At 44.6% G+C, this 14,339-nt stretch overlaps 2 protein-coding genes and 1 long non-coding RNA gene across 3 annotated transcripts; 1 reads left to right on the top strand and 2 right to left on the bottom strand.

The window, feature by feature from the left end:
- Positions 1-1,330: 1,330 nt before the first annotated feature.
- On the bottom strand, positions 1,331-1,894 carry LOC140470715 (histone H3). Its single transcript, XM_072566750.1, has one exon. The coding sequence runs from the start codon at positions 1,802-1,804 to the stop codon at positions 1,394-1,396; it is 411 nt and encodes a 136-aa protein (XP_072422851.1). The 5' UTR covers positions 1,805-1,894; the 3' UTR covers positions 1,331-1,393.
- A 733-nt stretch (positions 1,895-2,627) lies between these two features.
- Positions 2,628-3,500, bottom strand: LOC140470662 (histone H1-like). Its single transcript, XM_072566699.1, has one exon. It carries the CDS (start codon positions 3,457-3,459, stop codon positions 2,809-2,811), a length of 651 nt encoding a protein of 216 aa, XP_072422800.1. The 5' UTR covers positions 3,460-3,500; the 3' UTR covers positions 2,628-2,808.
- A 5,408-nt stretch (positions 3,501-8,908) lies between these two features.
- On the top strand, positions 8,909-14,076 carry LOC140470796 (uncharacterized). The gene is made up of 3 exons (XR_011956714.1): positions 8,909-9,080; positions 10,033-10,087; positions 12,982-14,076. It is a non-coding gene; the product is annotated as an uncharacterized lncRNA (long non-coding RNA).
- Positions 14,077-14,339: the final 263 nt, after the last annotated feature.

Below are 14,339 nucleotides of genomic sequence, written 5' to 3'. Positions count from 1 at the left end.
TTTTAAATCTTTGCCCCCCCCCCCCCAAACCTATACCCTCTATGCTCCACCACTCAGGATACCCCTCAGGATTTTATAAGCAGCTGTAAAAATCACCCCTCTGCTTCCGATGCTCGAGGGGAAAAAAGTCCCAACCTATTCAGCCTCTCCCGAATGAACAAGTATTGATGGATCCTCCTCTGAATAACGTCCTCTTTTTCAAGGCAAATCATACTCTGTTGCTTGCAAATTGGCGGGCTTTTCAAATGGGAAAGTTGTTGATGATTTGGCGCTGGCTTCAAGAGAACGTGCCCTCTCTTGTCCCTGCCTCCAGGGATCATATTAAACACCAGCGATTCTTTTTTTCCTTCTTTGCTGCTATTTGCTCAAGTTACTCTCTAATATTTGATTATTCCAGGAGCTGCAAGCCCCGGTTGGGATGTGAGCTCTGAGTGTCACCACTGGGAAACAAGAGAAGTGCCCCTTTCCTTTCAGACCCACGGGTAGACACATTACACACTGATTTTTCTTTTCAATTTCCAAAACTCCGCGCGGGTTCTGTTGGGTGGGAATGATGATTGAATGATGTAAATGAGGCTTTCTGCTGTCGGTTAGAAGCTTTCAAAATGAACCGAAATCAAACCAGAACATTTGTCGAACTGGAATTGTTCATGTGGAGCTTTTGCATTAAGGGGGCACGCTATTAAAATAATATCTATATTATTAATGGGCTCACGGCCCATATTAATGAGATCTTGATATTAATGGGCTCACGGCCAAGAATGGTCATGAAATCCTTACAAGACTGAATGAGGGCATTCGGCCCATCGTGTCCGATCCTTCCCTCCGAAGACAATCTCGAATCCTTTAAATAGCTTCTGGACTCATTACCGTAAAGAAAGATTGTGTGAATTGTATTTTGTAAACAAAAAGCAAACTAACAAGTACGAATGCAGTGTTTTCCGTAAGACTGCCTTCTCTGATCTACATTTCGGCAGGATTTTTAAATTTGAAAGAAAACGGTTGATGATTTAGCGCCATGTTTTCCCGCCTGCTTTCTCAAAAATAATCATATAGTTACAGCTGGTGGGAACACCCAGGGAGACAAGGAGGCGGGAGCGGAAGAGAGAGGAGATTTCATCCGGCAGCAATACTCCCCTGCCTAATATATTGTGTAAAAATTACATAACGTTCACTGCCGCGGAAAGCCATGTTTTCCGACTACTGCCCCTGGCCAGACTAAATTCAAAGTATATTTAATAACAACAGAATTGACTTAGTGCGGCAAGAGCAAATTACTGTCATGTTCTCAGGTCCCCTATCGCTCTCTCTGGACGGTTTAGTGGCTCTGAAAAGAGCCGTTGTGTTTCTCTCTCTCTCTCGGGGTGAATGTGCAGGGCCGGCCAGGCTCCGTTTAGGCGCGCTCCCCGCGGATCCGGCGGGCCAGCTGGATGTCTTTGGGCATGATGGTGACCCGCTTGGCGTGGATGGCGCACAGGTTGGTGTCCTCAAACAGTCCCACCAGGTAAGCCTCGCTGGCCTCCTGCAGGGCCATCACCGCCGAGCTCTGGAAGCGCAGGTCGGTCTTGAAGTCCTGAGCGATCTCTCGCACCAGCCGCTGGAAGGGCAGTTTGCGGATCAGCAGCTCGGTGGATTTCTGGTAGCGGCGGATCTCCCGCAGAGCCACCGTACCGGGCCTGTAGCGATGAGGCTTCTTCACTCCGCCCGTGGCCGGAGCGCTCTTGCGGGCCGCTTTGGTCGCCAGCTGCTTGCGGGGAGCTTTCCCTCCGGTGGATTTGCGCGCTGTCTGCTTGGTTCGGGCCATTCTCTCCAACTCTCTGTAACACACACACAGGCTGCTGCTGTCAATGCTGAGGCTGCTGCGGTGCTGCCTGTTTAAGGGAATGGAGAGCCCGCCCTAGAGCTGGGATTGGATACAGCCCTGTCCCTCGACCCACAGAGAAACAGCTCCGGAAGGGACAGAAAAGGCAGGAAAAGAATTGTTGGAGTCTGATTGGGTAACGTGAAATGACAGTTGGTCAGTTTGAAAATGCCCGCCGAATTCACCCTCACAAACCCTGAAATTAAATTAACCATTAAAAAGCAAAACGCCATCCGTCTGTAACTAAGATAAAATTTAATATTTTATAGTAATTCTTTAAAACCTAGTTAACTGTCATCTCGGACAGAGGCGGGATCATTGCCTGATCTGTCTGTAACAGGCAGGAGGATAGGCTGGGTTTAAAACAGCCCAGACAAACTGAACAACCGAACTTGTACCGGCCTAAACAACCCCGCCAATTTAAACAGTTTAAAAGCTAATACAGTGTATACCGATAAAAGGACAGAATCTCACTTGATCTGTTATTTTTTATTACCCTCAGTTTGTAATTAGCCCGAAGACAATGTGGAATTGCTGCCTGAACTGTCTGTAACAGGCAGATGGAAGGAACGTGCCATGAAAACATCCGCAGCGTCCCAGAATCAGAACTGAACAAAGTAACATTCCTGAACGGGTCAGTGAAATACAAAGACTACAATATGTCACATTCGTGACTCGGTAGGGTTATAAGTCGCGAAGTGAAATAACCAAGTGGAGATCTATAAACCTTTCCTATGTGATACCTTCCCCATTCACAGGTCTCCACTTTCGTAAACTATGGCATGAGTGTGTATTTGATTTCTTCAGTTCAATTAATGTCTAAGGTAGGTCTGCGCTCGGCGCCGGGACGGGGAACATTGGATTCGGAATCAGCTCTTTCCTGAGAGATGTGGGTGGCTCTGATAAGAGCCTTTGGGTTCAGATGGTTATATATTACACCGACTGGTTCATTTCTTTGCTGCTGTCTTGGTCACTTTCGCTTTGAGCTTGGCCTTGCCTTTAGCCGGTTTGCTGAGGGGTTTGGGGGCTTTAGGGCCCTTGGCCTTTTTCACCTTCTTCTCGAGAGTCCGTTTCTTTGGCGCTGCTTTGCTCACCGCTTTCTTTGGCGGTGCCGTCTTCTTGCCGCTCGCTTTCTTGGCTGGTGATTTCTTGACTGTCGCTTTCTTGGCTGGGGATTTCTTTGCTGTCACCTTCTTGGCCGGTGATTTCTTCACGGCCGGTTTCTTGGCGGCCGCTGATGTTCCCGCCTTCTTTCCCGCTTTTGCCTTGACTGGATTCTTTGGGAGTTTGAAGGAGCCGGAGACGCCCTGACCCTTGACCAGAACAAGGGAGCCGTTCGCCAGGCACCTCCTGACACTCATCTTGATCTGTGCATTTCGCTTTCCCACATCGATCCCGCTTCTCTCCAGCCCCTTCTTTATAGCGGACAGAGACGTCCCTTTGCGATCCTTGATATCCCCGACAACCTTCAGAACCAGCTCTCCCAACCCGGGACCGGGTGTTTTTTTCCTGGGAGCGGCCGCCTTCTTCTTGGGAGCCTTGACTTTGGTGGGAGCGGAGGCTGGAGGAGCCGTTTCGGCGGCTGCACTGTCGCTCATGTTGAGAACTCTGCGCTGAATCTCTCTCTGAGTCAGTCTGAACTGGGTCAGCAATGAAGCTGCTGGCGGCGGCACTGAGCAACTTCAAGGCAGCGAGCGGACGGCGCAGGGACAACCTGCCGTCAGCTCCCTGTTCCTGCTGCCTCTCTGTGTTTCTCTAACAGCCTAAACTCTCCGATTCTTCTGAAATTCCGCATCTCCAGAGAGCCAGGTACGATCGCTCCTCACCCTGACAGGGGAAGCTTTACGGCCGAAAAGTTTTCACTCCGTTGTCGAGTTAAACGCATTTTGCTGCTGCACTGATGGCGCTCTCTGAGCTGAACGGTGACATTGTCGCTACTTTTAGACCAAAATCTTGAAACTAACAAATATGTTGCCTTCAATCTACCTTTGGGGTTTAGAAGGGGTGCAGGGCGATAATTTGAATTCAAAAAATTGAGTTACATCAGAGAAACCTGGAAATATCATAATATTAGCGGACACACAAATTACGTTCGACTAACCATCCGCCCTTTTCCTAGTCTCTCTGACACAATATTCACACTCACACAGTCACACGCCAGAAGTATCACCAAATGTAAGTGTGGAAGGATAGACTTTCTCCTCCTTTCAGCTTTTGCTGCGTTGTTCAGGGAGGTAGTTAGTTTTTTTTTCCTCCTCAGTAACTGTCACACTCTCATCAGCTCTCCTGTTTACACCTTCAAAGATGGTTTGTCAAGCTTAGAAGACAGAACAGTATGCACTGAAACAGGCCCTTCAATTCCACGCTGAGTCGAGCAGATCCTGAATCCTGTTTTGTCAAATGCTTCTCAACTGAAGCTTTCATTTTGATTTTTCCCTGAAGGCTGACGAGTCTATAGTTCCCAGTTTTATACCTACCTCCCTTTTCCATTGGATTGCTTACACTAGCTAGGGCTGAAAATGTGTTGCTGGAAAAGCGCAGCAGGTCAGGCAGCATCCAAACAGCAGGAGAATCGACCTTTCGGGCATGAGCCCTTCTTCAGGAAAGGCCCTAATCTGTGTAATTTATTGTAGAGGCGATAAAATCTTGGAACATGACCACCACTGCAACCGCTATTACTCAGTCCACTTCATTAAATACTCTGGGACAGAGATGATCAAGGCCTGGTATTTCACAACCTTCAATTCAATCCATTGTCCCAACATCATTTCCCAAATAATACTGACTTGGTTCAGTTTTTCCCTCTCACTAAACCCCCAACATTACTACAGTGTTAGTTGAGTTAATATTTGTGAACACAGAACAACAGTATAATAGTGATTTTTAAGATTTTTTGTTCCCCACTTTGAAGTCCCCTCTTTAATGTTGTAAGTGACAGGAGGTCCTCTTTACCAACCTATTTATGTTCACTTCTCTCTTTAGGAGAAAGTGAGGATTGCAGATGACAGTATCAGCACTGCCTCATGCTCCCACGAGGAGGTTGAACAATTCATCCACTTTACCAACACCTTCCACCCCAACCTCAAATTTACCTGGAACATCTCAGATTCCTTTCTCCCATTCCTAGACCTCTCCCCTCCAAGGCCCCAAGGGATCCTTCCATATCTGCCACAAATTCACCTGCACCTGCACACACATCATTTACTGCATCCGCTGCACCCGATGTGGCCTCCTCTATATTGGGGAGACAGGCTGCCTAGTTGTAGAACGTTTCAGAGAACACCTCTGGGACACCCGGACCAACCAACCCAACCACCCATGGCTCAACACTTCAACTCCCCTCCCACTCCATCATGCAGGTCCTTGGACTCCTCCATCGCCAGACCATAGCAACACGATGGCTGGAAGAAGACCGCCTCATCTTCCACCTAGAAACCCTCCAACCACAAGGGATGAACTCAGATTTCTCCAGTTTCCTCATTTCCCCTCCTCCCACCTTGTCTCAGTCCCAAACCTCGAACTCAGCACCACCGTCCTAACCTGCAATCTTCTTCCTGATCTCTCTGCACCCACCCCACTCCGGCCTATCACCCTCACCTTAACCTCCTTCCACCTATCACATTTCCAACGCCCTTCCCCCAAAACCCTCCTCCCTACCTTTTACCTTAGCCTGCTTGGCACACTTTCCTCATTCCTGAAGAAGGGCTCATGCCCGAAATATTGATTCTTCTGCTCCTTAGATGCTGTCTGACCTGCTGCGCTTTTCCAGCAACAAATTTTCAGCACTTCTTTCTTTACACATGTTTTAGTAGTTTTTAAAAATGGCTTCTGCAACATTACTCTTTTCTTCATTTGTTCTTTGTTAGTTAAATCCCTTTTCATTGTCATTTGCTGAATTTTGATCTGTTTGCAGCCTTCCCGTCACATTATATTTCTTCCCAAATTATAGGCCTTTTGTTTGGACCAAAAACTATCTGGAATAGCCGTTTCAAGTTTCACAACATCCTTTTTATAGGAGAGAGACCAGAATTGCACATAATATTACAAAAGTGGCATAACCAATGTTCTGTACACCCACATCATTCTCTCCTAAGTCACATACTCAAAGCTGTGACCAGTAAAGTAAAACATATCAAATGCCTTCTTTGCTCATCTATCTAACCGTAACTCCACTTTCAAGGAACAATGAACCACATTCCAAGGTCTCTTTGTTCAGTAACACTCCACAGGACCTTACTATTAAGTGTGTATGTCCTGCTCTGATTTACCTATCCAAATTGCAGCATCTCATATTGATTTAAATTGAACTCCTGGGTCCAGTGGCCCATCTAATCCAGCTCTTGCTGTATTCCGAGGTAGCCTTCTTTGCTGTCCACGACATCTAAATTTTTTGTCCAATCTGCAAACTTACTAACTTACCTGCAACCTCACATCTAAATCATTCATAATAATGTAGAGGTGCCGGTGTTGGACTGGGGTGTGCAAAGTTAAAAATAACACCACCAGAGTATAGTCCAACAGGTTTCCTGAAGAAGGGCTCATGCCCGAAACGTCGACTCTCCTGCTCCTTGGATGCTGCCTGACTTGCTGCAACACATTTTCAGCTCTGATCTCCAGCATCTGCAGTCCCCACTTTCCTCCTTCCAGCCCTAATCTATGTTTGGAATATTAAAATGCCTCACCATAATCACACCATTATTCCTGCAGATCTACGATCTCCTGATAAATTGTTTCTCAAGTTCCTGCTGACTGTTGGGGATGTCTGCAGTCCAATCCCAATAAGGTGAATAAACCCTTTCTTATTTCTCACTTCCACCCAAATAATTTCCATGGATAGAAGCCCAGGAATATCATCCCTAAGTAAAGGTGTGATCTTATCTCTTACCAAACATGTCACTCCCCATTTTCTCTTGCTGACCCCTCCCCTCGTCTTTCCTATAACATTTGATTCCTGGAAAATTAAGCTGCCAGTTGTGTCATCCCCAAACCATGTCTCTGTAATTGCTATGATATCCCAATTCCAATCCCATTTTCCTAACCATGTCCTGAGTTCATCCTCCTTCCCTGTTAGGCCTCTTGCACTGAAATAAATGCAGTTTAAGGAATCAATCCTACCTCATTTTCTACTATGTTCCTGTCTGGCCTTGGTGTTTGACTTACCGAATACCAGTCTCTGATTAATCTCTTTGTTCACTATCTCCCTGGTTCCCACTGACCTCCCCCACCTCCAAACCTTACTGTTTAACCCCTCCCTAGCAGCTCAAGGAAATGTCCCTGCCACTATATTAGATCCCTTCCAGTTCAGGTGCAATTCCTCCTTTTTATACTGGTTATTTCTTCCCCAGAAGAGATTCCAATGATCCAAAATTGGGAACACCTCTCCCCTGCACCAGCTCCTGAGTTGGGCATTCCCCTGCTCTACCATTCTATTCCTTCCCTCACTCGCTCGAAGCAGCGGGAGTAATCCAGATATTCCTGCTGGAGTTGTCCTCCTTTCTAAATTCTTGCCTCTCTTCCTTATTTTTCCTTCTAAGTCTCATCCCTTTCTCTTCCTGTGTAGTTAGTTCCAATGTGTAATCCCTTTGTGAGAGAGACCAGAATTGTGTAATCCCTTTGTGAATGTCGTGCACTCTCTCCTTGATCCTGTTACCAGGGAGACAATTCTGATTTCTCGGTGTCGGCCGGAGAGACGTCTGTCTGTGCTGCTGACAAAGAGATTTGAGTTTTGTAATTTGTAATAAGGAGGACCTTCCAAATCGCGACTACTTCCATCTAAAAGGATAAAGGCAGCTGATGTCAGGGAACAACGTCTTGAAATTGGACAAGTTCCCCTCCCAAGACACTCACCATGCTGACTTGGAAATAAAACCGCTTTCTTTCGCTGTTCAAGACCTGGAACTCCGTGTTCATGGCATTGTGGGCAGCACATGGACAACAGCTGATCCAGAAGGTTGCACAATACCGCCTGTCAAAGGGATGGAGAATAAATGCTTGGCTCAGCCAGCGACATCCACGTTCCAGGAGTGAATAAACAAAAACAGCTGGGGTCTCTCGTTGTGGCATACAATACATCACAAGGTTTCTGTCTGCAGCATACCTGACACTAAAATCTGTCATCCACGATAAACTAAATCGAGTCCCAGAGATGTTATTGCACACCTGGTCTGTATTTCACGGCCCTCCTGACCCAGAAATAAGCTCTGACACTGTGATTCAAGACTCTCTCCATCAATACTTTTCTGCCTTCGTAAGAATGTTCCACTTATTCCATCTCTCTGTGTGTTACTTTGGGTAAGGAGTTAATATTTTTGGATGAGGGTCATCATGATTGAGTACTACGGTTAACATTCGATCTGACGTGATGTTATTTTTTTTCTTTTGTTTTTTTTTGTTTTTAACCCCCACACTACCGCCTAACTGCGGTAGTGCTTATTTTTCCCCAGCACGCATAGTGTGTGTGTGCAGGTGTGAAACACAGTGAAAGACACAAAGTGCACGAATCTTTATTCAATTGCCACCACCAGAAAAATAGGAAAACACCCGAGTGGCCAGTGACAAGCACTGCCCTTCACATCAAAGGGCAATGCTGTGTGATCAAAACAGTGAAGGGGAGGGTAGGGACTAAATCAAAATAGAGTTGGACGGGGAAATGATGCACTCCACTCCCTGCGGCGCCCACCTCTCCCTGAACGACTGACGTGATGTTATTGAATGGGGGAGCACATGGGATGGGCCGAGTGGCCGCCAGATCCTCCGACCCCTGATCAGATTGTGAGCGAGCCGGAGGGAGGAGTTATTACCATGACCCGGGGATGGGCTCCATTGGAGCTTCATAAAGGGACAGTGTCCCAGCTTGAAACCTTCTCTACCCTTTCCCCGACAGTCCCAGTTCCTTTGGTCAAACTGGGAGAAAAGGGAATTGGGGGAAATGACCAATTGATGTTTGTTTCTGGGAATCATTGGGAAAACAGCGCATGCGTGATGCCGTCCCTCCTCCAATGATGATTGTTCCTGTCCAGTGGAGCGCATGCGTGAGGCCCACCCCCAGCGCTGCCATTGAGGAGCATTTACTCAGTGAGTACAAGAGGTTTGTTTGAAACAGACCGCAATGGAGAGATCAGCGCCCAGGGAAGGGAGGGAACAGCAGGCTCCTTCCAGCAGCACATCGGGATGGGAGCCTGGGACACAGAGGGGGCTCCGAGACCGGGATTGATTCGGGGTGAGTTCAGGGAGAACCGGGGGCTGTTTGTAAGAGGCCGAGCGGAGCAGGAACTGGTCCCGGAACTTGGAGTGAGCGGGCTGGGGGGAAGAGAGAGGCCTTTCTCGGGCTGTGTGTGGGCCTGCTGAGGGAGGCAGAGCGGGAAGAAGCTGCTGTGGGTTGGTCTTGTGGTTTACAATCCCCCCAGAGGTGGGGAACCTTTTCATGTTGGAATGTTGCATAGTTGTAATCTAATAAGGCTGCATCCAAGAAACTTCAATTATATATTCTTCAAAATTCACATTTTTTTTAATTGTGGCGGTCAGTCTGTGAGGATTATCTCGTTGAATTTTCTTTTACTCTCTGGTATTTTAAATACATTCATTTTAAGATTAAAAATAATAAAGGGCGAACAAAAATTAATTAAAAAAAATTGTTCTGCAAAATTTGGATTCATTCAAAGGGCCACACACAATGGCCTAGAAGGCTGCAGGTTCCCCACCCCTGCTTAAACACTGATGGGATTTCATTGTTTGGTTTCTGTTTCACGCTGTTTGTTGCGAATAGACATTGAAATAAAGGACAGTAGAAATAAATGTTAATCCTATGAAGGATAAATATAGCAGGCACCGGATAACTGTCTCCAAGTATGTGAAATTGTGCCCAGTATTTGTTTTTGAACAGTTAGTGTATTGGGAGCTGGACATTGAACTGTGGAATCATTACATTTGTGGAGCTGTGCATATGTTGGTTAGTTTATTTTTATCTCAGTAAAATGTTTTAGAAGTTGGCAAACAGAAAAATACTGGAAGGGGCTCAGGCCTCAAGTTGAACCAGGATCAGCTCTGTTCATCTCACCCTGTTCAAAAACAAAGAATTATAATGATCATGACCTGAATATTGCATTGATCATTTGATGTCTTCCTACTCGGCTGCTAGTGATGTACAGGAGCTCTCTTTCGTCTTTCTCCAGGCAAATATTTGATGGATCAATCCAAGAGTGACCAGCTGCTTCTCACACCCAGCAGGTATGTTACCACTGTCAGAGAAGAGAAGGTCCTTTTCTACTGTCTGTGTTTTGAGTCAGACGCACATTGAGCTCCATTTCCAGATGTACACATTCAATCCAAGAGTTAAACACAACTGATGAAATATAAATCTATATTATTTTGCCCTGTTCTCGGTGCATACCTCCTCAGTGACAGTAAATTCTATTATTCAAAGCCAATTATCATTCATAGGATTAGAAGCAGTTTAGACTGTATGCTTATAATAAATATACATTTTATGAGCTGCATTAAATCCATATGTAGATTTGGTATTTTTAAATTACAATCGATATGTACAAATTGATCATACTGTTAGATTGTTATAATAAATATATATGAAGTAGATATTGATTTCAGATGTGGAAGAAAAGTTGGACATTTGAGTAACTGAGCAGGACAAAATTATTCTTTGGATAAATAGTTGTCCTGTACAAAGACAATAATCAAAAAATGTAAATTTCAAATGAACCTCTTGGTCAAGCCTTATCTACAGAGGATGTTTCTAGAGAGGATGCTTAAGGCTCATTCACATATGTATATCTGTATCTGTCTCTGTCTATTTCATTCTCACTCTCAGCTTGGTGTTGATGAAAACACACTTCATGCACGCTCCCATTCTGGTTGAGGGCCTGAGTAATGCAGAAGCATTTCCATTTTTTTTAATGTATGAAACACTGATAAGACATTAAACCCACCTCATAAAGTCATGTCATGTAGAATTGGAATCACATAGAGACATATAGATAATGTTGGTGTTATATAGACCAGTACCACACTTCAAAGTGGTACAGATTGGCAGCACAACAGAAAACTCACTCTCACTCAGCCAGTTAATGGTAAAGGGAAAAAAAAATGTAATTTAGGCCCACAAGTTCTTCTAGATATGGACAGTCATAAATTGACTGACCAAATAATTAATCGCTTCAGAATATGTTAGTATTAGATGTTTCATTATTGCAGTGCCCAGCAGCAACTGCCAAAGACTACCGCGCACACAAAATATAAAAAGAAAACTGAGATTGAATATAGTAAAATTCAGATTCTTGGCAAAGACAAGTATTAAACCAACATTAATCCCTCAATCACACAGATTTATCAAATATTTAACATGTTTATCCTACACCCTGCTGAAAAAACACAACTGAACATAGAAAGAGAATGGCATTCATACTTGTCACTGTTGCACACAGAGCAAAACTGGCACCATATTCAAAGGCTGAAAACTGCAGAACTAATCTCAAAATGGCATTTACAATGAGACTGGCAGTGAGTGGATGAAGATTAGAATCCCAACAATTAGTGGAAACTCTTTTGGAGAACAGAATAAGAATAGAATGTCCCACTGCAGACATGGCAGGCTGAATGTCTGTACCAATTCTGTGATTGAGTCACAAGTCAGAAAATGCATAAGAGATTAAGGCCCAATCTGTTTTCCAATTCATACATGGGATGGTCCATCACTGACTAGGCCAGCCTTTATTGCCCACCCGTAACTACCCATGCAGCCACATTGATGTGGGTCTAGAGTCATATGCAGGCCAGACAAGGGAAGGATGGCAGTTTTCTTCATTCAAGAACATTATTGAACCAGATGAGTTTTTCTGGCAATCAACAATAGATTTATGGACATCATTAGACTCTTAGAATATTATTGGCTGCCAGAGAATTAAGCACCTTTGATATATAAGAGTTGAGAGTGACTGGAACTCATTGAGAACTTCAATCTCTCAGTCACACAGCAAAAGCTGGCATGTATAGACCAATTCCTAAATTCACACATGGACACAGCAGAATTTGACATGTATACATCGAGTCCTAAACTCTTGTATGGACACAACCAAAACTGACAGGCATCGAATGATGTCTGCTCTCACATATTCACAATGCGGCAAATAAAAGGGAGAGAAAAATAATCATGCACACATATACGACAGGTAAAGGTTGATAACTAGACTAACACATTCGCATAGCGAACCCTGACAGGTACAGTATGATAAATGAATTTATGAACAAGAAGCTGAGATACAAATTAATAACTGCACTCTCAGATGCACAGAGCAGAATCTGACAGGTCAGGTTGGTAAATAACTCTTACATGCAGTTGGCAATAAATTTCGGAGAAAGATTGATAACTACACTCTCATATTCATAAAGCAGAAACGGACTGGAATAGATTGATTATGCTCCCAATTTCAAGTCACATAAGTTGACATGTACACTTTGATAATGACACTCACATATTCACAGAGAAGAAACTGACAGGTAGAGATTGATAACAAAACAAATATTAGTGGAAAATTCACAGGTCTGGCAGTGTTTCAGGTCTAGTGACCGGTCCTCTGAACTGAGGGTGGCAAAGATAATGCACACAATGTGGTCTCCTCTATGTTGGGGAAACTGAGTGTAGATTGGGTATCCACTGTGCAGGACGCCTACATTCTGTCCAGACAAAGAGACTCTGAGCTTCCAGTTGCCTGCCATTTAAACACACCAGCCTGTTCCCTGGCCAAGGTCTCTGTCTCAGACTTGCTGCAGTGCTCCAGTGAAGGTCAGTGCAAGCTGGAAGAACAGCACCTCATTTTCTGCTTGGGATCTCAACAGCCTTCTGGACTCAATACTGAGTTCAACAACTACAGGGCTTGAGCTCTCCCATGTCATTATCCAAAACCCCACATATCTGGCCTTGTTAACATATAGTCTGCTATTATACGCCACCAATTGTTAGCCACTAACAGGCCCTATTAATATGCAATCCACCCACTTAGTCTGACAGTTATCCACTCCTTTTTTCTGTCCTACTGTTCTTCTTTCTTTGGACTCTATCTCCATCTGTCTTTTACTCATCACCCTTCCACCCACTAATATTTTCCTAGCTACCACCAGAAAATACAGAAGTTTGAATACACCACCCAACAAACTCAAGAACAGCTTCTCTGCTGTTATCAGACTTTTGAATGGACTGCTCAAATTTTAAGGTGAAAGTCGGTACTGTTGATGCTGGAGACTCGAGTCAAGATTAGAGTGGTGCTGGAAAAGCACAGCAGGACAGGCAATATCCAAGGAGCAGGAAAACTGACGTTTCTGACATTCCTGATGGAAAGGCCTTTGCCTGAAACGTCGTTCTTCCTGCTCCTCGAATACTGCCTGACCTACTGTGCTTTTCTAGCACCAATCTAATCTCGCTCAAGTTTTAATGTTAATCTCTCTCTCTTTGCACCTTTAATACTGTATTGCGGATTCTGTTCTATTACCCTGATGCGTTTGTATGATATTATCTGCCTGTAAAGCACACAAAACAATACTTTCCATTGTATCTCAGTGCGTGTGAGAATAATTAATCAGATCAAATCAAATGGATAACTACACTCTCCGAGAGCAGAATCTGAGAGGTACAGGTTGATAACAACAGTCACACAAACTGACAGGAAAAGATTAATAAAAACACTTGAACACTGACATTACAAAGCCCGACAGGGAAAGATTGATAACTAAACTCTCACATTCACAAAGCAGAAACTGATAGCGACAGGTGAAATCTCAGCTCTCACATTCACATCGTAGAAACTGGAAGGATTGACAATTACACAAACATATTCACCAAGCAGAAACTGACAGCTAGAGATTGACAACTATATTTATGTATTCACACGGCAGAGTCTGAAAGATACAGATTGACAGTTACACTCACTTTGACAAAGAAGAAATTGACAGGTAGAGAATGATAACTGTACTCCCACATTCACATCGTTGAAACCGACCACTACAGTTTAATTAATATACCCACATTCACAGAGCAGCATGTGATCAATAACTGTATTCACAGTGGCACGGTGGCTCAGGGGTTAGCACTGCTGCCTCAGCACCAGGATCCCAGGTTCGATTCCAGCCTTGGGCGACTCTCTGTGTGGAGTTTGCATATTCTCCCCGTGTCTGTGTGGGTTTCCTCCAGGTGCTCTGGTTTCCTCCCACAGTTCAAAGATGTGCAGGTTAGGTGAATTGGTCATGCTAAATTGCCTGTAGAGTTAGGTGCATTAGTCAAAGGGGAAATGGGTCTGGGTGGGTTACTCTTCGGAGGGTCGGTGTGGACTGGTTGGGCCGAAGGGCCTGTTTCCACACTGTAGGGAATCTTATCTAATCTAATCTATTGACAGGGAAGAAACCAATAGGGACAGATTGGTCTCTACACTCTCATATTTACAATGATACTCTGGTAAAAACAACGACTGCAGAT

This window comes from Chiloscyllium punctatum, chromosome 52, assembly GCF_047496795.1.
Source record: "Chiloscyllium punctatum isolate Juve2018m chromosome 52, sChiPun1.3, whole genome shotgun sequence".
NCBI classification, from domain to species: domain Eukaryota; kingdom Metazoa; phylum Chordata; class Chondrichthyes; order Orectolobiformes; family Hemiscylliidae; genus Chiloscyllium; species Chiloscyllium punctatum.
The sequence above is the reverse complement of the archived record's forward strand: the minus strand, read 5'-3'. Positions and strand labels throughout refer to the sequence as shown.

Coding starts and splice junctions, on each gene's coding strand:
- LOC140470715 (XM_072566750.1), bottom strand. CDS start 1,804: ATGGCCCGAACCAAGCAGACAGCGCGCAAATCCACCGGAGGGAAAGCT.
- LOC140470662 (XM_072566699.1), bottom strand. CDS start 3,459: ATGAGCGACAGTGCAGCCGCCGAAACGGCTCCTCCAGCCTCCGCTCCC.